Source organism: Periplaneta americana, chromosome 4 (assembly GCF_040183065.1).
Source record: "Periplaneta americana isolate PAMFEO1 chromosome 4, P.americana_PAMFEO1_priV1, whole genome shotgun sequence".
Classification (NCBI taxonomy): Eukaryota; Metazoa; Arthropoda; class Insecta; order Blattodea; family Blattidae; genus Periplaneta; species Periplaneta americana.
Window position 1 is genome coordinate 84,555,623 of NC_091120.1, and position 27,667 is coordinate 84,583,289.

The 27,667-nt window shown below is 35.2% G+C and overlaps 1 protein-coding gene across 1 annotated transcript in view; it reads left to right on the top strand.

The window, feature by feature from the left end:
* Positions 1-26,291, top strand: part of LOC138698000 (serine protease snake-like) — a 28,501-nt gene extending 2,210 nt beyond the window's left edge. Inside the window, exons 2-7 of the mRNA XM_069823668.1 lie at positions 8,471-8,625; positions 13,736-13,848; positions 14,764-15,023; positions 19,177-19,346; positions 20,727-20,911; positions 25,179-26,291. Coding sequence (XP_069679769.1) covers positions 8,471-8,625; positions 13,736-13,848; positions 14,764-15,023; positions 19,177-19,346; positions 20,727-20,894 — 866 coding nt within the window. The 3' untranslated portion in view covers positions 20,895-20,911; positions 25,179-26,291. The remainder of the gene's footprint in view (positions 1-8,470; positions 8,626-13,735; positions 13,849-14,763; positions 15,024-19,176; positions 19,347-20,726; positions 20,912-25,178) is intronic.
* Positions 26,292-27,667: the final 1,376 nt, after the last annotated feature.

The window sequence follows — 27,667 nt, forward strand, 5'->3', positions numbered from 1 at the left end:
GGTTTCTGTGCTTATTCAATGGACAAAATATAAATGACACGTTAGACATATTTTTTGTGACCAAACAAACAGTTTTTTTTTTTGGTATTGTTATAGGGTCTTGTATAGGCTGGCTCTCGTGGCAAGTCTTTTAACAGTTTCTCCAATGCCATCACATGGATCTTTACCATGAGACGTTGCAAAGAAGTGTCATTCAGCACTAACTCCATAATCGTCTTCATGTAACCAATTATTTAAATTTTTTTTTTTGTGAACTTGATCCATTGGAAAAGTAGATGATTTTTTCATATCGTTGAATTCTTGCTTTAAGAAATTGATTGAATTGATTGCTTCGGATTGAGAAAAGTGAAAGGGATCGGTGTCATGTTTCATAGTTTCTGAGATGACAATACTTTTGTGACGAATTTCTGTATCGGCTTTGAAATATACCACGAAAGGATGTATTGTGGCTTGGCATATGTTCCAATGCACACTTGTATTGAATCTTGTATTACAAATGAATAATTTCCAGAAAAGTCTGCAATAACTATATAATTTTCAGGTTGTATATTTCTTTGCATTCCGTCAAAAATAAAATATGGCTGACTTTTGAAGGGATGACGATGCATCTTCTACATGAAAAAATTTACATGCTAGGGAGCCTTTTACTTTTTGTAACTTTTCACGGGTGTCGTTTTTGTTGTAGCTTTCTTTTCTTGATAGGAGATTCTATTGACATCAAACTCTTGTTTAGTTCCTGAATAGTGGTTATTTCTAGCTCTGTATCCATAGAACTGCTAGAAGAAGAACTGGGATAGTCACTTTCTCTGTCCGCACTTTCATTTGATTCATGTTTATTAATATCACAAGAACTACCGGGTTCACATATAATTTCACCTGACCTATTCGGAAATTGATTGATTTTTACGGAACGAATCACATATTTGCACATTCAAAGACTTCTTTAAATTAAGCTTTATCAATAAGTCGCGACTTACGCGTCTTAGTGTACTTTTCTTTTTAAAAGAGTGATTAGGAAGGTAAATGGATTTAAACACTTGTTATATATTACGCGATCTTTGCCATCACTCATGATGTATAGAAGTCACGTCACTCCGTAAAATTCAAACCCAAACTGATTATTTTTCTCTTCTATATTTTGTCTCCTGCCATCTGTTTATTGCCAAAAGTTTACTGCCTTACCTAGCCTTGCTATCGTTAAACATTTGGATATATTACAGCATAAACATACAGCATTGTGAAGGGCTTCCCCTCTTAGCTGAGCTGACAATAATAAAATAACTTTAGATAAGATATTTACTGTTCCTTAAGGTATTAATCATTTGATGATTAGTATGGTGACATCAGATGCAACGGGGAATTTCGTAAAACTTTCCGCGGGCAGTCTTCTAGCCTATGACTGCAAGCAGTTCATTAGCTGGGCATCGCGAGCGCGTGCATGCCTCCGGAAAATAAATTGTTACAAATGTATGGGTGCCGATCCCACATTTATAAATGCAGTAGTTTACAGATAATACATCAGCGAACAAGTCTATATTTTTTTAGATTTTTAACTTGGCTATTTAATATAGTAATTTTGCTTTGAAAAAGAAATGATAAAAATAGGCCAAATTTTTAATTTATTTGTGATAGGCCTAAAGTAATAAAAAGTGTTGTATTTAGTGTTTCAAATGCGCCAAACCGCAAATCTCAATAATATGTAGACACAGAGTTCCAAGTGAGTTTATGTAGCAGTGCGCGCATAATTTGCATAACTTCAAATAGTCATAACTACACAAATAATTAATAATTGTGAAAATAAAACAATACTGGTCTCCTTATTTGATGTCTGGAATTCATGAAAAAAAAATCGACCATTTCCGAGAAGGTCGTGTTTTATTGCTGTGCGATTTGACGTGGAATGACTCATGTACATCCCTGTGTCTACGTTGGGACGCTATGTAGTGGATGCGCTATGCGCTCGTGATCAAGGTCGAGCTCTTCTACCGTGATTGAGAGCTAATATCGTCTCATCCCTGAATTACAAGTTGTAAAATCATTGTAAGACGACGCACTCCACCTGCCCTGTGTTATTCTACCGCGTCTCACAGATTGCTTTAAATTCTTTAGGATGTCAACTATTGTTTGCAAGTGAATGCCTGACAAGAATTCCTCGATTTTCAAGAATAGGCCTAAGTGCTCATGTCTGAAGAATTTGCTGGGTATTCGAGTAGACCTACTCCTCAATCGCACCATGAAAATTTGGTCACAATACCAATTGGTCACAATAATAAGTTGGTCACAATACCTGTTCGTCACAATGATAAGTTGGTCATAAGTATTTTTTCGTAACACGTGACATGTTCTTTACAATGGCAACTTGGTCACAGTACTATTTGCTGCCAATATGAATGAATGTTGTATTATTAAAAAATTAATTTTATTATGTTTTCAATATATAAAAGTAAAATATTTCCTGCTACTTAACATGTCGATTCAATCACATCGCTATTAAGACATCTAACAGTTTAGTGTTTATTGTTATCAAGTTTTTTTTGAGTAAAAAATCACGAAATATTTATTTTAATTTGTTGCGACTGTGGGGGGGGGGTGGCGGCTAAGAAAATAAAAAAACCGTTCTAATGAATACAACAACAAAAAATACAGTGAATATAGAAACAGATGACTGAATAAACACATGATTTTTTAATAAACTGGATATAATTTCATAAAATTAATTAATTCTTAATCTATAACGATACACTTAGACTTAATTTATTCATCTATGAAGGTCTACATAATTCTTGACCATTAAATATTTATTACGAGTGTCGTGATTCTGTCAGTAATCCGACGGCTTCCCTTCTTAGGAAAATAAGACCGAAAATCAATAGAATATTTATGAATCTGGTAGACGAAGCGGGCGCATTACGTACAGATTTTCTGTTAGCTTTCGTTTTTTTATTTCAGTATCGCTCAGTAGCGGTTTTAGTATATCCTCTTGTTGAAATAATCTCTTTAGTCAAAGGGTTATGTTAAGTGTACAATTAACACACAACAGTTATTCAAAAAAGTTAAATTATTAATTACAAAATGCTGAAAAGAAAAAAAAATCATTGCTGTCGTAATAAGACGATAAATTTACATGAAATGTAAAGCTCTTGAACCGTTCATGAAACAACGATAACGCACATGTTGTAGCCAACTTATTTATTATGAAGGCAAACGGTATTAAACGCTCATAACAAGCACATATTCGATACTTAAATATTTATGTCGGCTGTTAAATATTCATTAGATATTTGAAGTACTGCATTTAAAGCAGATCGCTTTTTGTTCTGAGATGAACAATATTTTATACGCAACATAAATAATTTAATCGGGAACGGGCGCATTATTTTTAACATTACATTCCTGCATAACTAAAATACGAGTAGGCGTAGTGCACATTAAAATCCAAGTGCTCTATGCCTTATAAAATACTATTCTCTGTTAGTTTAGGTCCAATTCAACTAGGTATAAGGCTATGCGAAGGTTTGTTATATTTTTAAACGCCTTAATATTTTATATATCAAAGTGTACACAAAATTACACGTTTTGTTCGTTGGGTAACGCGGTTAATTTGATACAGTGAAAATGTTAAAAATATCCGACAAGTTATTTTCAAATAAGCAATAATAAATTTCCTGCATTATGAACATAATTTTGCAGAAAATGTAGGTTATAGGCTGTTTGTCGTGGAATTATTGAAAGTCCTTAACAATTATAGATAACTTAAAATAAATCTTTTATTTGCAGTAACTCTAGGTCTAACATCTGTCGCCTTGATATCCGAACACTTTGGATATGGAAAATGGAAATGGAAAGCGTCCTTATGTGATAAATTTCCAAACACGCCAATAAGCGGTCGACTGAAATATAAATTAATATAAAAATTAAGAAAATTCACATATTACTTCTTATAATATCCTTTTAATCCTATACATCCATCATTTCAAACAGTGAACAATGTTGTTTAAATTTCAGCACCAAACAGCTTAGGATCTTTTAGTGTAAAGAGAATGTCGTCTGCCACCGGGTGCTTGCCTACTTGCAGTGTAAATAAATACATACATACAACTATCTCATTAATCTTTGCTAACAACTGTTTACAATCAAGAGTAGTCTACACTGCAAGAAATATAATAGCGATAGAATAAGAAGGGATAGTAACATTGCAGTAACATTATTAAGTGACCACGTTTATGTTTTATTTAATTTCAGTTATGTTTATGAACAATAATTATTATGTTTCATTATGATTTGTATTATTTTTATACTAATTCGTTGATATAATAATACATTCATACATTAGGCCTATATATTTTGAAAGTCTTCTCAGCCCTAACAGAGCCAGATCCCATCCGCAGATGGGTGGTTTGAGAACCCCTATGGCCCAGAGCCCCCAGCCCTTCCTATATCAGCATCGGAAACCCATACTATTCCAAAAACTTCATTCCAGCCTATTTTTAGTACTGTAGGTGACAGATTAGTGAGAGAAGGTGGAAAGTGTTTGTGTAATGATAGAGGTAAACAGAGTACCCCGAGAAAACACTGTACAACGTCTGCTTTGTATACCACAAATAGTCCACAGTTGTGGCTGAGGGGTTAGCGAGTCTAACTCCGAACCCAGCGGTCCCAGGTTCGATTCCCGGTTAAGACGAGTTGCCTGGGTGAGGTTTTTCCTAGGGTGAATATCAGGTAATTTTATCAGGCGATTGGAACCCACTCATCTTCGCCACTTCCTTTCCTCCCCCATCATCCTTTCCTCATCATCTAGTTTCTGGTTTTTCAGATCACTCTACCGGCGGCCTCCCGAAGCTGCTGACTCTCTCGCCTCGAACCAAAAAGGGGGCCTTGGGGGAATTTGCCGAAGCACGAATGGTATATGGATTCTGTCGGCTGTAGGGATCGGTCGTTAAGGAAGTCATGTGGTTAGGGCGGTGCTCGTAGGGGATCTGCGGCATGCAACTCACTCCATATCGTGGGTTAGCGCAATAGATCTCCATAGGTCGCAGTGCTGGGCCATCCATGCCCCCTCAGTTAAATTCCATACGATTGAATCCAGGCTACATAGATGAAAGACCAGCGCCGTTCCCTTCTATTATTTCACCAACATCCTTAATCCCTCATTTCATCTACCATCTGAAATAGTTACAAATAATTTGGGGCGAAGTCTTAGGGATAGTACGGGTTTCTGATGCTGATATAGGAAGGGCTTGAGGCTCCAGGCCCTGAAACTTCTCAAGCTACTTGTGCGAATGGGACTGGCTCTGTCAGAGTTGAGGCAGGAGGATCCACTTGTTAGCATTGGATTCACGAATACTATCCAAGCTTACTGTCGGACTTGGACAATAATCGCATATACAGGGTGTTTAAAATATTGTAAAAAGGTTTGTGGGGTGATAGGGCAGTACATTTGGAGCTCTTGAGATGGGGAATGCATGTCCGCTGAAGCCTTCTTTCAGAGCTATGTCATTGTAGAAGTAGCATCTTCTGCAGGTAGGCAAGTTGCTAGAAATTAAAGGTCTTTTTGATGCCTGGTAACTGCGTTCGTGTTTCAAAAAGATTGTAAAAATTTCGTGGGCTGGTAGGACAGAATATTTGGAGCCGTTTCGACAGGAAATGAATATATACCGGCCACCAAAATGGCCTTCAATTTCGAGCAACTTGCCTACCTGTAGAGATTAGCATCTTTACAATGATGTAGCTCTGAAAGGAAGTTTTGGCGGACATTTATTCCCTAACTCAAAATATCCTGTCCTACCAACCAACGACGTTTCCTACATCCTTTCTGAAACGCCCTGTATAGAACACACAATGGGCCAAGGCATGCTTAAGTGCAGGGACTCGTTCCGGGTTCAGCCCTAGAAAAGCCAAGCCTGGTTTCAAACCAGCGAACCTCGGATCAAAGATTCAGCATGATAAATACGAAACCACCGAAGACGACCTAATAATATAATATAATATAATATAATATAATATAATATAATATAATATAATATAATATAATATAATACAATACAATATAATATAATGATAGAGACTGGATTAATGTTGCACAGGATAGGGACCGATGGCGGGCTTATGTGAGGGCGGCAATGAACTTTCGGGTTCCTTAAAAGCTATTTGTAAGTAAATAAGTAATATAATATAATATAATATAATATAATATAATATAATATAATATAATATAATATAATATAATATAATATAATATAATATAATATAATATATCACTGCAAACCCAACATTCTCCAATCTTTCCTATTTTCTGCCTTCCTCTTAGTTTTCGCATATGATTACCATATCTTAATGTCATCTACCATCTGATAGCATAACTTCTTCTGCCCCGAACTCTTTTCCCGTTCACTATTCCTTCCAGTGCATCCTTCAGTGGGCAGTTTCTTCTCAGCCAATAACCCAAACAATTCCTTTTCCTCTTTCTGATCAGTTTCAGCATCATTCTTCCTTCACTCACTCTTTCCAACACAACTTCATTTCTTATTCTGTCTGTCCACTTCACATGCTCCATTCTTCTCCATATTCACATTTCAAATGCTTCTATTCTTTTCTCTTAAAAACAATGTAAAATGTAAAGTAATACAACACAGGATTCATCGGTCTGTCTCCATGATGTGCAGAGTTGTTCATTATCTTCTTTAACATCCATTATTCATTTACGTTTTTTAAAATAATTAGTCACCTGTGGGTGCGATACTTCGGTACTACGTACTTAGGCCTATTTAGTTTCACTACAGAATATAGTTTTATATTAGATAAGTTAGCTGGCTACTTGGGATCAGTAAATTGAACCAGAGGCCAAGAAAGAAGAAGAAGAAGTTTTGCAACGTCAATATGTAAAGAACACAACATAACGCAATGTAGTACAGCACAATGCAATAGACCAGACAAACAACAAATTCCATAATTTGGGACACCTGGCCGACATCTACGGCTGACTACTAGGATCCAGAATACAAAGTAGAGGTTAAATTAAAAATAAAATACAATACAATTTGCGGAGAGAATTATGCATCTGTACTTCATTATGTTTATTTGGGGAAAATTATTTGAAGTAAATAATTGAATAGGTTACCCAAACAACGTTGGAACAGTCACAATTTATAAGATTCTGAATGTCAGAAAAAGTATCTTTTTAACGAATCATCCACAACCTAGAAGGTTTCGTTAAAATACTTTTTTTAGCATTCTAAACATTAGCTTGCAGCTGTTTCAACTTTGTTCGGATAACCCATTCAATTAGTAATAACATTAATTTAAGTAACATAATAACATTAATTTAATAGGCCTATACCAACGCTTTATAATTTTGTGAAAAAATTTTAAGAAACTCAATACGTATATCTTCTATGCAAATGTGCACTGCTTAGATTGAGGTTTCAGGAGAATATTGCTTACAATTGGAAAATCATTCTCTTATTAAGACGGCCTATCTAATATCCACTATTGTAATAATTTTCAGTTTTTTTTTCAGGGTGTTAAAAAGTATCCAATATTTTAGGAGATGCTAGTATGCATCAAAACAAGAAAATAATGTCTAATAAACATGGGTCCTACAACACATACTTTCTGAGATCTGAACACTTGTTCATAGGAGGTGCTCAATGTGACGTCCATTCATGGCAATGCATTCCTCTGCCCTCCGGCGTAAAGAATCACGCACTCTTTGAAATTTGTTTTAATACGTTAATAAGAAAGTCCTGATAACGATCCCCAGGTAATCTCTGTGGTAGCACGTATGGCTCTATTAATCTATCACCAAGAACGCCTGCCTATAAGTTGATTGAGAATTGGTGCTGATGTCTTGTTTCTTCAACTGCACGGGGATTTTCATCAGCCTACACATGCTGATTACGAAAATTCACAACACCATCTCTGCTGAACCCCGCTCTTATCCGCAACCAGACTTTTGTTTTCAGTATTCCTTGTGACGTATCATTATTCCATGCCAGGGTTGTCAACTACGGTATGATTATCTGGTAGTCTGCTGTATTGTAGGGCAGAGAAATGCATTGCAATGAATGGACGTCACATTGAGCACCTCCTATGAACAAGTGTTCAGATCTCAGAAAGTATGTGTTGTAGGACACATGTTTATTAGACATTATTTTCTTGTTTTGATGCATACTATCACCTCCTAAAATATTGGACTCCTTTTTTTTAACACTCTGTATATGTATCGTTTACGCTCTATTCATCAGAGATTTGCGGTGACACGAGACGTCCTATAGGAAAATAATACTGTATTGCAGCCTGAGTTGGGACGTTGGCTTGCAGATACTTGTCAGCAAAGCCGGAAACCTTTAACAATGTGAAAATGAAATTGACCACAGAAAAACCAACCTATCTACATATCTCTTTGATGTAATGTCAGCAACAGCTTGATTGTAAAGTTTGTACATTTGATATATTCCGCATTGTTTCGCAGTGTGCGAAAAGTACGCCGAGGCTGTGTACCAAGAAGAGGACAGTCCAGTGCTCACACCCGGCGCCGGCAAAAACAAAGTCTCCACGTGTGGGATAGTGGAGGTTCCTCTCGTAGTCGGGGGCGTGAAGTCCGGCCCTAAGGAGTTTCCTCACATGGTAAAACAAATGTGCGCATACCCAGCACCACTACATTGTAATCACAATTCATTTTTTACAAACTAAAGGTCTAATGGTCATCGTATTTTTATCTGAAGTGGGACTGATACATTATCCATATTTTCCGAGATCGTACCGGATAGCAGCTATGCCTCTCAACGCCATAAAAACTTTTCTAGAGATTAATAGTTCTGCATTTAGAGCGAACGTATTTTATCACTGTCATTACACGACTTATTGTGATATTACGAAAAACTGTTTTAAGATTTTTACGAAAATACAAGGTGGCCCAGTCAAACGGAAAATTTTGATGGAAGTATAGCCTATTGTTCATACGGAGAGGGTGAGAATGAATATAACCGTATCTTCTCTACCTACTTACTTTACAATTTATGACTCCTTAAGCGGTGACGCCACTATCTCCGCGTTCCCTAGTAACCAAGTTGTTTGTCTCTACCATGTTTCGATAAATGGTGCTCATCGTTACTGGAAACTGCAATTAATTGATTGCACTTCAAGAGAAACCTCTCCATGCCCAAAAAGTAACGGTATGGTGTGCGGTTTCATCATCAAGAATAATCGGCCCATTCTTTTTTGAGAATGAGGCCGGAAGTGCAGTGACAGTTAATTCAGTGCGATATGTTGAAATGATACAGAACTATTTTACACCACAACTCGACCATTTTCCAGTGAATGAAAACACACTGTTTCAACAGGACGGAGCAACAAGACACACCGCAAGAATTTCGATGGATGCTGTGAATGCTTTGTTTCCGAGCCGCGTCATTTCTCGGAAAAGGGATATCGTTTGGCCGCCTAGGTCACCTGATTTAACGGTATGTGATTTCTTCGTATGGGGACACCTCAAAACGAAGGTGTTTGGGGGCAATCCACTCAGAACAATTCCAGCCCTAAAACAACGTATACGAGAAGAGGTCGCTGCGATACCTGTCAATATGCTGAGAGGGGTTATGCAACAGTTCGTGGCCAGATTCGAAAAATGTGTGCGTTTCAATTAAGCCACTTGGCTGACGTAATTTTTAAGAACTATTTTTTTCTTATTACATACCTAATAGTTATTCATATACTTATCATTTCTACTCATTAAATTTATATAATAGTAACTTTTCATTTTTTTCTGCGCCTTGAAATCTTTTCGTTTGACTGGCCACCTTGTACATGTTTTCAGCATGAGCGATATTGAGAGGTGGTTTCTGACAAGCATGATGTGAAGTAATTTATACTGAATTATTCGATTAATTTAAAATTTCTTTACACAGTATTTACCCAGGTAAGATCATCCAGGATTGGACTGCACAAAGCTATTACATTTTTACTACATTGTTCATCTCTTACCGCTGAAGATTGCCATTTTCTCTCTTGATGTGCGAACTCTACCCATCCTACTAACACTTAACTGAACACAGGTCACTGATGTACCGTAAATTATTTCAATAAATAAATTAAGGCGCTTGCCTGACGATTCGGAATTACGCTCGGGCGCGGGTTCAACTCCCGCTTGAGCTGATTACCTGGTTGGATTTTCTTCCGAGGTTTTCCCCAACCGTAAGACGATTGTCAGATAATCTACGGAGAATCCTCGGTCTCATCTCGTCAAATACCATCTCGCTATCGTCGATACCATCGACGCTACATAACCCAGTGGTTGACACAGCATCGTTAAATAACCATCTAAAAATAAATAACGACTTAGCTGTGTTAACATTATACATTTTTGGTCTTATGTTACCTGACAGACTAATTTCGATGTTGAATAATTTCAAGGGAAAAATTGTTCCGGGGCCGGGTATCGATCCCGGGACCTCTGGTTCAACGTACCAGAGCTTTACCACTGAGCTACCCGGGAACTCCACTAGCTCAGTGATAGAGCGCTGGTACGTTCAACCAGAGGTCCCGGGATCGATACCCGGCCCCGGAACAGTTTTTCACTTGAAATTATTCAAATCTGCTTTACAGGGAGCTTCACCTGAAAGTCTAGATTTGCATAATTTCGATGTTGTTTACATCATTCGCTGAATTCTAATGAGTTCCATTTCTTTTGGTTTCTTGTTGTGGTGGGGTGTGTACATGACTGTATCGAAAAGGGTGTGTGTTTTGAAATTGAATTGAGTGTTGAGGATGTGTTGTGAGTGTGTTTTTGTGTCTGTAAATTTCGCATACTTTAGAACAATACGAAATTTACAGACACACAAAAACACACACACAACACATCCTTATTTCGCTATCGTAATTGAAGGGTTGTGTGCAAGAAAGGCACTTCTCTCAAATGGAAGTTTTGAGAAAATTGATGTTGAAAATTAACAAATCGTAATAATGTTACCTATGCACGCCTTTACATTTTGGGTACTCCTGACCTCTACGATCACAGTATTGAACTACAACTTGATGATCATATGCATAACAGATCAGAGAACACAATAAAGCGTTTTACTCGAAAAGGACACATCCTCTAAAATGCCCTTCTTTTACCCAGCCCCTCAATTACACTTTCCTTCTTTCACAACCACCACCGTTTCTTTCGGATATTTCTTTACATATATTTCACTAGGTAGGGTGTAGGTTGGAAATTGATGGTCACATAAAAATGCAACCACCTTTGTTTTCTTTGTTTTTCCCCTTCTTCTTGTATTCCCTTTCTTCTCCTTGTCTTATCCTAATGCTTGCATTCCTCTTGTTTTCATTATAGTATCCTTGTTCTCATTGTATTCCCCTTGTTACATTTTTAAACATAACTCTAGTATTATATTTTACTTGCAGTTTAAATTATGAAACCTCATTTATTCTTAATAAGTATTCGCAGCATCCCCAAACTGTAGTATTGCTAGGATGACCAGATTCACATCGATAAAAAGGAAGACACAAAGGTTCAGAAAGGAGGACATTGTTCGAAAAAAAAGGACAGAAAATATGTACTTAGATTTAGGCTTAGGCCCATGTTATACTATAAATTACGTCAATATCTATTTTATTACAAAATATTTACAGTACATATTTAAGCAAAAAATATGTACTGCATTGTCGAGCTATGGATTAACGCACGGATTAACGCTTGGAATAAGGCATAGCTGACATTGGTCGGCTAGCGATTTTTTTAAAACATAGCTATCCCACCATGTATGTTTCCCGTTCCCACAGGTAATTAACCTAATTGTAGCCTATAAAATTTATATGACGTGAATGACATTGAACTATTAATCGATTTTCAAATTTATGTAACTTTATTTCTATCAGCGCATATCAAACTCAAAGATCTTTTTTAGTTTTATATATAAGGTCTTTGATCAAACTATTTTCCGTATGGCATAATAAAATTCGTGTTTTAATTATCTATACAGAGATGGTTCCACTGTGTAGCAGCATATTTCTAGCTGTACTGTGAAGACAGAAGCATTGCTAGCTGTCTCCACACTTATTACATAGTTCATGGTTCTCAGTGTAGTGTATTGCGGGTCTCAAGGCTTGTATCATACTAAAGAGTATGTTAATATCTATTTTATTACAAAATAATTATGAAAAAATTAATAATAACGATTTTACAGTTACGTAGCTACATATGAAAGTGGACAGAAATTATATTTTTAGATTTAGATATATTCGCACCTCGATCTCTCGACTTACTACTAGCTACCTCTGAGCAACGACCATAATAAGGAGGAGGAAAGAGAGTTATGATCGTTGGCAAAGAGTATATTCAGTCGATGCTGCTGCCACCTACAGACAAATTACTTGAAATTGAAAAATATGAGGCATACAAGTTACGAAAAGGAGGACATTTCTTGATTTTTTAAAAATTCACCCGTACCCCGGGCAAAGGCCTAAAAAGGAGGACATGTCCGGACAAAAGAGGATGTCTGGTCATCCTAAGCATTACACATGTGTCAATATTCTTTTCGAACATTCTAAAGCGCTTGTCTGTTACAATCAAATTGTCAGCACGATAATCTCCCTTCCCCATTCGTTACAGCTGTTTTTCCAAACCGGATTTCACTACCTATCGCAGCTCCCCAAATACATTATGATGCTGAGAGGACACCGGTCCCATACACTGGCTCAAATTTCACGAGAAAATTCCTTCTCTATGAGGACTCGAACTAGTGTTCATTCCATAACGTGAGTCCGGGCATGCCTTAGACCACGGCGGTACGGCGCGGTACATGTTATATTTGACAGATAATATTTAGTGCATTTACCTTAGTTACTGTACAACTTGAGTCTTCTCCCTTCGTTTGAGACTTGTCCTATGCTTTTATTTGTCTTTTACGAATCTGTATTGAATACCTCAAATGCTTGCTTGATCCTAAGATAATTATCCCATCACCGAAAACTGGACGCGTAATGTTCATAGAATTGTCAGCAGTAAGCGCTGTGGCATCCTCTTATTGAAAATATTTGTATACCAACTCTTTTCTTCCTTCCACTAGTAGACTAGTTCATAAAAATGGAGCAATATTGTTCTCACGCCGCGCCGTCGTAAAACATGGAGTATATGTTGAACTATTCATAAAGCGCTTATCGCATACCACACAACTACTTTAAATTATGATATGGAGGTTACGTTATCAAAAGAGTTGGAACTGAAGACTACTGAAAATATAGCAAGACTCTATTTACACGAATCTTCGTAACATACGCGTTGTAAATAAAAATTCATTGTTCTAATGTGTAACTTACTGCACTGCTACGAAATAAAATGAACTGCTGTATATTAATGCTCTAACCTTGACCTTCAGTTTGCGTTTCTGTCCGTACTACGCCACACAAAGCCTTCCCACAATCGATCCAGGGGAAATGTACACACTATGCCCTCGACAGTCGCGTTTGATCTATAGCAATAAAATTCCAACGGTATTTATTTGAGCGAAACCTGTTTCCTAGCGAACGCTCTGTACAAGGAAGAATATCACTGGTAAGCTGAAGAAGACTGAATGCGCGAAATATAATTTATTAGTTTCTTGACTGACAATGATTTTTTCTTTAAAATGAATAATATGAATTCGGAGATTTCGCAGTCACATCGTTTGTTATCCACGTTTGTGTATTTATTTCCACGATTAACTGAGTGGCATTAATTGTATATGTGTTTGCCTAGGCTATCATAGGCTATGGAGACTCAGAGAGTGACATATCATGGATGTGTGGAGGCACGCTGGTGAGCGACGAGTGGGTCTTGACAGCGGCACATTGCAGCAAAAGTAGAGAAAAGTAAGTAGCATTACCTTGCAGAAAGTCATTCACTACTTTCATGCTGCTACCATGAAGCTAAGTATACTACTTACTGTGACTGCCCTTGTCTTTTCTCAAAGTACCTACGAAAATGTATTACGTCTATAGCACCGTGCTACATCTGCAACTCCTTCAGCACTGAAGTTAAACATGTAGTCTAAGGTGCGATTAGATCATGTTTATAAATTAAACAAAAATTAAATATGTAATGTTCATATTATAAAGAAAATTAGCACTAATAGAATAAGTGGTGAATAATTTGAAAAAAAAATCACTCCACTCAGAAGAACGTTGTAGCCTAATAGCGTTGGGAAAGATTACTGTTAAAACTTCATTATTTCTGTAAACAGAGAAAATGGTGAACCGGAAGTTTTGGTGAAATAACTCATAAGCAAACATTCTGATGGGGACAGACAAAAAAGTTAATTTTTTTTCTTCCACCATGTTAATAATGTCAAAACAAGTCCTATGCAAAATTTAGCCAGTCGAGCGCAATTACAAGAACCGTCCAGAAAGTGATTTCCCCTGGGGCCGTTTACAAAAAGCTCTTTTTTATATAAATAATTTGAAGTGTGATATGCTAGAGATTTATTCTGAAGGACCGTTGAATTAAGGTCATTATTTTCAGGTTAATGTTCATTTATTAGTTGCTTTTTCTGTTTAACTTCTGGGCCTAAAAGGAATATAAGACGAATAATTTACCAAGTTATATGAAGAACATAAATCTATATTTGTCTTGTATTGTAATGCACCCTTGAATCTAAGTTTTCTACAGTCACATAATTCAATTTGTATGAGGATACGCTCTGAAAGGAAATAATTTAAGAATATCTTAAAATAATTCTGTCTCCTTTCTTTACAAATAAAGTTCAAGAATATTGCTGTACCTTGCAGAGGACCAGCAAAGTGGGTTCGTCTAGGAGAGATGAATTTCGATGTGACGGACGACGATGCTAAGCCTCAGGACTTCACGATAGCAGAGATGATCCTGCACCCCGACTATAAGCTTCCGGCTCGCTACAACGATATCGCACTCTTCAAGCTCAACAAGAAGGTTGTTTTCGATGCGTACATTAGACCGGCCTGCCTCCAGGTCGACAAGGATTTCAAGGATAAGCGAGGAATTGCCATTGGATACGGGCGAATGGATTATTGTAAGCATCATCGAAACTCATTATTTTTGGATTTGGAAAATGCCTTTGATAAAATTAACAGGTAATTTTTAAACAAGCAATAAGGAATCCAAGTGAATCTGTCACAGTACATTTCGTCACCGGTCAATTTGGTCACTTCCAAATTGTCACCGTTGAATTTGGACACATGTAACATTATTGTCACAGGTGAATTAATGTCACAATATAGCTGTATCACAATATTTTAATCTAGAATAGAAATAGAAAATTACAACAATATTACATTTTTAATACCTTATTTCAAATTATGAGGTGCTATGTTGTGGCCTGTGGTCCGTAGGTAGCCAAGAATATTTATTATAGGCTTTATAATTTTTATAATTGTCCGCAATACGAGAGATTCTTGTGTCCATATGAATGTATTTCCCTCTTTTTTACCGGTAAATGCTTCTATTCTTTCAATGTCCTTCTTTATTTAAGTCACTTTGGCCTGAAGCTATTTGATTTCATGGTAGAAAGAGGAACAAGTCTTGCCTATTAAAGTATTATTCTTCGATGAAAGTCCAACAGGTGTTCGTGATTCTGAGAAGGTTTCCTGAGCAACGCAGATAGCAATTCCAGGTATCCGGAGGAAACAGTGGTTGCTGCCTATCTCTTCCATGCCTTCGGTTTCTCAAGTTGTTATTCTCGATATTGTCCACGATTACTAAGAGTTATGCAGGTACAGCATCCTGCAACTCTTGAAAGGCCTGGAAAATGTTTTCTTCGAGCATAAATTCCAGAGTTATGGAATGGAACTATGCTCTTAGATCTTCATTTCCTTCTCTCTGGTATTGTACTGCAAGAATTTCCGAATGTAACCTTATCCAGACGTTTTGGGCAATGTGGAATAGGTAATCCGATACTTTGTTTTCTAGAAATTCTGCCTTGATGACAATCATAACAGTTATTTCGTAATCCATAGAGATAAATGTTTGATTTAACTGCGTCTAAATTTGTTGTACACTTCTTTTAGGATATGAAATACAAATTAATATGACTGTCGGTTCTTTCTGTGCATAACAACTAGGACGACTGGAAGTCATTGACATAAATCGTATATATTTGCAACAAAATATTTGGAGTGGACCTGAATGTGCTATCCATTATCCCGAATGGAGAGTTATGTAAACATTGCAAATGGCTATCACTCGCAAAAATAATAATTTTGTTTATATTCTGATAGAAGCCACCTTTGACCATCTGAAGTTTTCCTGTACCTTTCAGGTATATCTTCCAGACTGTCAATACTTGTTGGTTCCCTAAGCAAAAGTCTCTCTCCTTATAGTACGGAGCGTTATTTTAATAGTTTTTTTTGGAAGTTTTACGTTTGCCTCGCTACTTGTCCTGATTGGACGGTAGATGAAACAGTCTTCCTTGAAGTGAGTGCTCAGCCTTTCTTAGCCTCTACGAATTCCTTGGCTTGTACTCGATCCCAGTCTGTAGGGTGGTTTGTATGATAAAATCCTTCGCCGGTTAAGAGGAACAGTAATCATAAAACTACATTCTTTGCGATAATCGCACTTCCAAATTATCCCGTTTTTTTAACTATATCTGTCAAACTAGATCTGTCTTTAGTAAACACAAAATTTTCATATATTAATCTTTCTCCATCCCGTCTACAACTTATAAAACAAAATTCTTCACCCATAATTTAAAGCAAGTTTCCAAATAATGACCAAAGGAATTTTGGTGCTGTGGAAATAGTTAAATGTTATTGCCGATTATGTATTGTTATGAAACTCTGAATATTATGTAATGTGTGACCAAAACACCATAGAACAAAAATTATTGTGACGAAAACACCTTGTAACAAAACTGTAATGTATGACCAAAACACTGTGTGAAAAAAACGCAATTTGTGACCAAAAGCCCGTGTAACAAGACTGAAATGTATGACCAAAACCCTGTGTGGCAAAAATGTAATTTGTGACCAAAACTCCGTGTAACAAAATAAATGTAACTATACTTTCCCATCCCGCAATAAGAAATCTTTATAGGGAAGTAAAATTATGTATTTTCATACGGAATAAAAGAGGTAAAATGTTTTATTTGTAAACATTTGTGTTCGATATGGATGTAGTTTATCACCGGCATTATATACATTTATACATGGACGCTCTGTTTAGAAAATGGAAAGCTAAAAATTTGTAATCTGAACGCCGATATTTTAATAGCTGAAATATAAATATTAATGCACTTTTATTTGCTAACGATGTTGTTTTACTGGTCAAGTCTAAAAATGAACTACAAAAGATGGCTTTTACTTTTAACTAGGTATCAGATAACTTCAACCGTACAATTTCTACGACGAAATCAGCAGCAATGATATTTTATGAAAAATTCCGTGAGAGTGAAGACTATTATTAACAATACAACACTCTAACGATTTATTATCTCGGCTGTATTATTACATATGTGCCTACAGTAATATTAATGATGATATTGGAAATAAACTTACAAAATATTAACTCACTAGCCGTACCCGTGCGCTCCGCTGCACCCGTAAGAAATGAATATAAAGTAATTACATAATTAAAATAGGACATTTGATCCAGGGAACATTCGTGTTTGACAGAAGGATAAATCATTTAATATGTTACTTAATTTAAATTGCATCCAAATAATTAAAATGCGATCATTTTGGTCCAGAGACACTCATTTGGTGCAATGACAATTCCTTTAACATGAAGATTGACATCATTTAGATTTAATGTGTATATTTTATTTTACTTGTTATAGGTTTCCATTGAATTATGGTAATAACTTAATTTTAACCCTTGTTTTCTACGTATTCAGTAAATGGCGCTTGGCCCACTACGGTTCTGAACACTTCAAATAACTTAAATTATATTATATAATATTACATATTATATTATAGGATTATATTACATTATATTATATTATATTATATCAGAAGTTACTGTAATAACATTATAGCATTATGCCCATCTAGAGAAACTACACTTTCCAATGGTGAAATAATAATTAATTAGGGGATACAAATCGGTTAATTTAGCTTCCGATATTACTTCATACAAACACAGAAACATTCCCTGTAGGCTATCTTTCATAGCTTTCAATTGTTGCTGTCCAAGGCCCCTTATAGACAAAGTAATTTGTTTTTTAATTCATTACACGGCCTTAGATGGCAGTTATTTTAATTTTAAAACTCATTTATCTCATTAAATAGCAGTCCTATCAAAAGTTTTGCCTTAGATGGCAGTTATTTTAATTTTAAAACTCATTTATCTCATTAAATAGCAGTCCTATAAAAATTTTTGAAGGAATAAAATTTATCGCAAATTATTTTTAAAGAATCTTTTGTTATGTAACATTTTTCACAAAAATCAATAATAAGTGAGATATTTCGATTTATTTAATTCAGGCCCCCTTATAAGCCCCCTTTTAAATAATGTATTTTGAATGCCATATAGCCTAAAATCTAAGTTACAACGAACAACTTAATTTATATTCCAATTTTCATCGAAATCCGTTCAGCCATTATCGCGTGAAAAGGTAACAAACATACAGACAGACAGACAGACAGACATATAAACAAAAATTTCAAAAAAAGCGATTTTCGGTTTCAGGGTGGTTAATTATATATGTTAGGACCAATTATTTTTCGAAAATCGAAAATTACCAGAAAAATTTCGACTACAGATTTATTATTAGTATAGATTTGTGGAAAAATTAAGACAACATTAAATAAAAATGCAGGCCGGGAAACCCAACTTAAGATATACAAATTAATGGCTATGACGATATTTTTATAGAGATATGAGAGTAAATACAGACAGCGCAGATGTTAGTAGTGGCGATAATGATTATTTGTAATGTTAGTTTCGCATTAAAACTTCTCATAGGCTATACAATTTTCCTTGCAATCTAAAGGACATTTATTTAATAAAAATATATCAGCTTCTTAATAATATTATTATCGAGGAAATGTTATTGTTTTTGTTGCTTCAATAACAGAACAAAAAGGCGTCTCTCGAAACCCAAAATGTCATAATAGGTTTTAAAAAAAACTAGATGAACTTAATTCGCATATACTAAATACTTTTCAGGCAGTTGTTGAGAGGTCTTGGTTCTTTCCTGTGTTTATTATCTCGGCAATGTTTGTGTGCAGCGAATGATGCCCAGAGTAAAGATCTCCTGAAGGTAACTCTGGACTTCCTTACAAACGCCGAGTGCTCCACGTACTACAAGGACGACGCTGGAGGTAAGCAGATTCCTGACGGTCTCAAGGACGAACAGTTGTGCTCTGGAGTACTCGAAGGAGGAAAGGACACTTGCCAGGTAATAACAACCACAGTATATATGGTTTCCTTATATCATTCTCTTCTTTGTTCATTTATTTATTTTCCTTTCATCTTTACTTCATTTTATTTTGCCATTCCTGCATTCTCTTATTTATTTTCTTCCTTTTTATTTCATTCTCTAACATAGACTTTTCCATCTACTTTCCTTTTTATTTTTTTGTTTCCTATTTTTTCCTTGCTTTTCTTTTCTAGTAATCCCATTTTTGTTATTTTACTTCTTTATTTCTCTTTCTTCGCTTCCTTTCTTTTACGCTCTTTATTTATATGTATTTATTTAGAAAGAGTGGTGCTACTGGCAATGCACTGCGACCTCACGTTTATTTTGCAAACCCTCTCTTAGTTTTAGCCGTGCTCTTCACTTATGCCTTACCTTCAATTCTTCTTCCTTGATTTCCTTTCTTCTTTTTCTTTCTTTCTTTCTTTCTTTCTTTCTTTCTTTCTTTCTTTCTTTCTTTCTTTCTTTCTTTCTTTCTTTCTCTCTCTTTAACCTTTCTTATCATTCCTTTCTCTTGCTTTCGTTCCTTATTTATCTTTTAAGTATTCCCTGCTCCTTTATTCGTCCCTTATCTGCCTTCTTTCGTTTTTAATTTCCTCTCTTTCTTACCAGTTTTCTATTCTTCTTCCATTTTTCCTAAATACTTTTCCATTTCCCTTTTTTCTCTTCTCTTTCTCTCAAAATTAAAAAAAAATAACTTAGGAATCTATTTCTTCTTTCGTTCTTCTTTTCTCTTTCAATCGAAATTATCTTCCTTCTGAGCTTGGTATTATCTTCTTGTATTGTCTGGAGAAAAAAAAAAATTCTAGGTCGCGTGATATTGGATATCAGGAGTAAAATTAATTAATGGACAAGAAGTAAACTATTTGGAAATTAAAATCGTTTTATCTGAGGTTTTTGAAACCAAATCACTAATATCAAGAGCACTAGCTTTATGTTAGCAAATTTTTCAGAAAAAAAAAACACGTTTTATTTCTTTTACATGGTAGATTTAGTTCCACTATTTTCCCCGAGTAACAGCGGAAGAACCCGAATTGTTCCACAATTACAATAATTAACAGATAATGTCAATATTATAAATACAAAATAGAACAAATTAACGACAATTAAATATAAGACATTTACGATATAAGAATTCACTATAATAATGAAGAATACGTCTTTCTTAATGCACACAATACGCAGTGCAATATTATGGTCAATCATTTGAAGATTTTATGGAAATTTAAAGTTATGATGCCACGTTTTAATGTTAAAACAAGCGAAAATTATTCTTAGTAAAGCGGTATATCTTGTGTACAGAAGGAATAACATGGTTTAACCAGAATTAACCTACTGGTATGATTTCTTGTCGTCGTATAGGGAGATTCAGGGGGCCCTCTGCAAGTTGTTCTGGAGAAACCCTACTGCATGTACAGTGTGGTAGGAGTGACGTCCTTCGGAAAGTTCTGCGGTTTCAAAAACTCACCAGCAGTGTACACCAGAGTGTCCTCTTACATCGCGTGGATTGAAGGCATCGTCTGGAAGTGAAGAATGCAGTTTGAAATGTATGACTAACCATAGTAGAAGTAATAATAATAATAATAATAATAATAATAATAATAATAATAATAATAATAATAATAATAATAATGATGATAATAATAATAATCTCTTTATATTATTATTACTATTACTTACTTACTTACTTATTGGCTTTTAAGGAACACGGAGGTTCATTGCCGCCCTCACATAAGCCCGCCATTGGTCCCTATCCTGAGCAAGATTAATCCAGTCTCTACCATCATATCCCACCTCCCTCAAATCCATTTTAATATTATCTTCCCATCTACGTCTCGGCTTCCCCAAAGGTCTTTTTCCCGCCGGCCTCCCAACTAACACTCTATATGCATTTCTGGATTCGCCCATACGTGCTACATGCCCTGCCCATCTCAAGCGTCTGGATTTAATGTTCCTAATTATGTCAGGTGAAGAATACAATGCGTGCAGTTCTGTGTTGTGTAACTTTCTCCATTCTCCTGTAACTTCATCCCTCTTAGCCCCAAATATTTTCCTCAGAACCTTATTCTCAAACACCCTTAATCTCTGTTCCTCTCTCAAAGTGAGAGTCCAAGCTTCACAGCCATACAGAACAACCGGTAATATAACTGTTTATAAATTCTAACTTTCAGATTTTTTGACAGAAGATTAGATGACAAAAGCTTCTCAACCGATTAACAGGCATTTTCCATATTTATTCTGCGTTTAATTTCCTCCTGAGTGTCATTTATATTTGTTACTGTTGCTCCAAGATATTTTAATTTTTCCACCTCTTCGAAGGATAAATCTCCAATTTTTATACAGTATTTCCATTTCGTACAATATTCTGGTCACGAGACATAATCATATACTTAGTCTTTTCGGGATTTACTTCCAACCCTATCGCTTTACTTGCTTCAAGTAGAATTTCCGTGTTTTCCCTAATCGTTTGTGGATTTTCTCCTAACATATTCACGTTATTCGCATAGACAAGAAGCTGATGTAACCCGTTCAATTCCAAACCCTCTGTGTTATCCTGAACTTTCCTAATGGCATATTCTAGAGCAAAGTTAAAAAGTAGAGGTGACAATGCATCTCCCTGCTTCAGCCCGCAGTGAATTGGAAAAGTATCAGATAGAAACTGGCCTATACGGACTCTGCTGTAAGTTTCACTAAGATTATTACTATTACTATTATTATTATTATTATTATTATTATTATTATTATTATTATTTGTAATTGACATTTCGGTCTATGAAAATTATAACATTCATAATACAACGACGTAAAACATTATTTGAGTGTAATAAATTAGGATACTTCGTCAATCATAAACTGCGGCAATTTCTTTAATCCCAAATAGGACAAAATACAGACTTAACTGAACGGCAAATCTCGCATGGAATGGTCATTGTATAAAATTTCAAGATAGTAAATTACATAGCTATGGATTAGTTGCAGCATATTATCAAATAGAAGACTTACATTTTTTAATGTTAGATTTTGTGTGCTTCTCCACGAGCTTCCATTTTACAGAATCTTATAGTCATAAATTACTTCAAAATATTTGCCTGAGCATAATTTCATATTAAAATTATTATTAATCGCAAAATGTTGTTATTAGTCGCTCATTTTTTCAGTGAAAAATTTAGCTCAAACGTTTAGTATTGCTTTCTTCAATGGAACTGTATAAGGCGTACAAAATTCATCTGCTTTGTAATTAAGATTTGATGGTGATAAAATTTAAATAAAAAATCAATTGCTAAGACAGATGTAATAATTTTAATGCCATTTATTGTGAAATTTTATAAATTAAATACAATTTTTATAAAAAAACAATACAATATAGTACCGAGTCTAATTAAATGTATAATTTTCGCCATCATTATAATCACTAATTTAAGTGATAATAGTACATACAACAACACGATAGAACAAAGGAACGGGAAAATTAAATCTGAAGCCAGGAGATATGTGACTTAGTACTGGCCACGTGTTTGAATAATTTACTTTTAAATTGCAATATCGTTCAACAGTTCCTGAGGAACTGGGTAGGGGGTTCCAGAAACGAATTGCTGATGCTGAGAAAGTGGAAGAATAATTAACTGTTTTATGGCAAGGCATAGATAATAAAGGGTTATTTTTAGAACGAGTACCCAGGCTGTGATATGAGGACAAGAAATTAAAACGCACTGAGAGATTTCCATTAAATTAATGTGATTTACATTAAAAGAAAAGCATTCAGTATTATGTGAGTTGGTAGTATTCATCAAAGCAAAGGATTTGAAATTGGTGTTGTAAGAATAGCATATTTTGTAATTTGAGCTCTTTCCTTGTTTCTTATTGAGTATACAGTGCAATAGTACCAATTCAGAAATGCAGTAAAACAGACGATAGCAACGTGCGATTCCTTAAGACATAGGGCAGAAGAATACGTTACGTTAATCGAAATCACACTGAACATCTCGTATGATGTTAATGAACAAGTATTCACATTTCAGAAGATATTTATTTTAGGACCCATGTTTATTAGACGTTTTTCCTTGTTTTGATTAATACTACCACCTTTCTCAAAATATTGAAAGTTCTTAACACTATGTGTATATAATGTATAATATACATTATAATATATAGATTATTTATATGTCCCATAAAATTTGGGATACTACCATAACTATCTCCGTTTTGTGTATCTAAAAGTAGTTTTGTATTTACATTATAGAGTTGACTACAACCACCCGTCTGGAGTAGTTGGCAATTATACAGGCTGTTACAGAAAACGTAATAACAAAATTCTTTCCCTAAATTTGTTACACTCTTCATCCTGATTCAAATGACATAAGCATGGCTGTATATTCAGGTCATTAACGAAACAAAAACAATTGAAATATCATTTGTAGATTTTTAGCTATTTCATGAAAAATATCCTTGAAAAGGTACATTCCAATTCCTTTCCCTCTTCTGCAATACATCTTCTAAATTATATTTTGGCTTCACCCTTGTGACATTATGCTGTACTTGGGAAGAAATTTGTATGCATGCCTCCAAATTATGTTTTGTAAACTCTCTGCCTTCTCTGGCTGTGTATAGTAGACCTCTGATTTTAAGTGTTGCTATAAAAAAATCTAATGGTGTCATCTGAAGAGCGTGCTGGCCAACTTACTGGTCCATTGGTTCTAATCCAACATTGTGGGAATTTCTTGTTCAAACATTCACAAATAAGGTAGGTGTCCCTGATATGGCCATGCTAAGGTTTGAGAATTTTTCTAGCGGCTATTTTGAAAAAAAAAAATGTAAACCACTTTTTTCTTACTCGTTCTCAGTCTAATGGACTTTCTCAAAACAATTTCCTTTCCCCATAAAAATAGCTTTAATTGTCCAAAAAGTCCCAAATTCCAAAAGTATACTTAGTGGCCATATCAGGAACATGTGCACATGATATGGCCACCCTTGTTCCATGTTCTACAAATCGTGATTGTTTTCAGTTTGATAACGCAGTTGTAGTAAAATTAAATAATTTTGGTGTAAAATGAATAAACATGACACTTAATAATCTTTTTTATAATTCAAAAGTGTAGTCAAAACAGGTTTTTCCATAAAAAATTAAGTTGTTTTTCTTAAAATACAAATTTTTTGCGTAATCCCAGCTATAAGGCATATAAATTTGTCAGGTGAAAAAATAAAAGTGAAATGAACTTGATATGGCCATGGTGCATTTGATATGGCCATATCAGGAGCAGGTAAGCTTTCATGAAAATCGTTTGATTATGAACAACTCATAAAAGACACGCCATCAACAACAACACCAATCAACAGAACATTAAAAACTGAATGGAGTACTATGGTCTTCATGAAAAAAGTCTTTGAAAAACATGCATGAAACAAAGGAGATTTACCAGAGAAAAATAAGAAGTCACATGAAAACCGCAAAACAGGCAACTGACGCCATATTGCTCAACCTGACTGGATGGAAAACGATCAAGTGACATACCAGGATGCCCTTTCACTGGATGCTGCTGCAATTTAGCGGATTTTTTGGTTAACTAACTCACAATAGGAGGGTGGCCATATCAGGAACATGGCCATAACAGGAGCACCCACCTTAATTGTTGCATTGTGTGCTGACACACTATCCTGTTGAAAGAATATTTGAAGTGTGAATAATACTATGTATATGAGCTTGATGTTATCTTAGTAAAAACAAAGGACGGGTTCAAATCCTGGTTGGGATAATTTAGCTCGTTGAGACAAATTACCTGGTTGGGATAAGTTACCTGGTTGGTTTTTTTTTTCCAGGGTATTGCCTCAACCAATTGAAACAGAATTGCTGGGTAACTTTCAGTGTTGCACCTCGGACTCATTTCGCTGTCATTTATTCACATATCACCATCATCCGTATCACAGCCCGGGTTAAGTTTACTTGTACAAGTGCTGTACTTGTACAAGAGCGCGGTCGTTCGGCTGCCAAATCATTCACAGAACAGGAGTGGTAAGTACAATAAGCCTCAGGATGCAGTGCAAGCCTTCGGGTTCCTCCTCCGTACAAGAAAGAAAAAAATAAAGCAATTATATACATGTAGATCGATGGAGATTTGATTTTTAATGGAAGGATTGAAAATGGGTATTGTCTAAAGATTAATAAAAATACAAAACAAAATTTACAAAAATCAAGAAAAATCAATGAAATGATATTGGTGTTTAAAGTGAGACAAACGAATCATCTTGTGGCTCAGACTTATGATGATGGTGATGATAATAATAATGTCAGTAATTTAGTAATCCTGCTGCTCTTATGTACTTAATTTCTCTTGGTTTTATTCTTGTGTATTTTGTTTTTGTGATTATTTGATATAGCGTTTCAAGTGGGAGTTTAAACGATCAGTCGAGAGATAGATGTTGCTTCGGTTGCGGGTTTAATGGTAAGAGAGCACTTGCGTTCGGGGCATCAGATGTCTTCGGGTTAGAGAGAACTCCGAACTTCAGACAAAAAGCTGCTGTACATAAAAAATAATAATAAAATGGAAGGGGTGGGATGAATAAGTGTGTGAAATAAAATGAGTAGGAAATATTACCGAATGCTTTCAATTGATGTGGTACAATTAATTTCACAAATATTTGAAACATTACTCCTGAACTCTACCAATAAGAAGCCGGTATTGTCAAGGCAATAAATGCATATTGCACAATACTTTCAATTGTTCTTGATAAGTTACACATTTCACCTGCTAAGCTTTAGATTAAGTGACTCTTATTGTAGCCTGACTGACCTAAATTTAGTTACAAGGCTGTTATTGGGAGCAAGATAACAACATTGCTAATGATTACGCCACGTTCCAGTAAATGTGGGATCAAGGTAATATATGCGATAGCTTTAAAACGAGCACAAAAACTTTATTTAAAATAACCTGTACGCTGTATAAAGCTGTAGGTATGTAATTGATGTTTTCTTGCACAAATAAAGTAGTTGTATAGATCGTCAGAGATTTGATTACTAATGAAAGGGTTGAGAGTATATAGGGTGTATCCAAAAGATATGTAAAAGCTTTGGGCAAACATTCCCCACATCTAGAAGATAAAATTATTTTATATATAAATATAGCTCCGGAAATGCTAAGGAATTCCATCGTGCATAAAGTACATGTTTCGTTGTGTCGGTAATGGGCCATTTTCTAACAGAACAGGCAAATTTTCCTTTGAAGAAAGATTTGTATCTTCGAGCGTCGATGTTGTAGAATAAGAGTTCTAACAAGAAAACAAAGAGTTCCCGCAACTAATCTTCATCCTCTTGATGTGAGAAATGTTTCCCCAAAGTTTTTACGTGCCTTACAGTACATTCTGTATATTGTCGTTGTAATTTCTCTTATTGTACAGATACGGAATTAAAATTTTGAGCGAGTCTTGAGTCCACCTGTATGTAGGCAACAATTTCGCACGTCTGTCCACAAGTAGCCTATAAAAAGGGGACTCTTATTTACTGCACATACGCAGTGTAGTGTAAGCGAAACTTATACAAAAAGGGAGTTCAAAATTTTATTTCTGTACCTGTACTCCAAACACGACAGTCTACAACATATTATAATACTTCCCTCTACTACATGAGAGACAAACAATTATTAATATTCTAGGTTAAAAATAATGTCTGTTTCAATTGCTAATCGAAATTTGTTAGCACTATATAGTGTGTAAATAATGTAACCTGCCAAATTTATACAGTAGTAAGATAGGTATAGCATACTCCATTGAACTTCATTAAAGTTTACTTCTACCTAGCATTTTCATTTTAATGTGAAGAAACATCATGCTTATAGAATGGATACCTAGTACCAATTGATAAAATAACCGATTTAATTTTTAATATTAATCATTAGGCAAACACAACAAGCACTGAACTTGCAGGAAATCAATGCTGCAGAGAAGAGTGATTGCTGAGTTGACGAACATCCTTGTAATACACTCCTCTCGCTTGTGAAAATATATTCTAAAACTAAAATTCTTTCATACATTTATGATCATAATATACTGCTCTCTTAAACTGCCTGAGCATATTGGGAATGAAATCAACGGCTTTCTCAAAACACGCTATGATATGTTTCATATAGAACAATTTTTATTTCGAAAAGGAGATTGAGAAATCATCTAGAAATAGTAACTTTACGAACAATAGATTTTAATTTAAACTTGGATATAAACAACATATTGGAAAACATCGAAAACGGTGGAATAAATCTGGAGCAGGCTTGCAGGCAACTTATGAATTATAGAAGAAGAAGAAGAAGATTTTATTC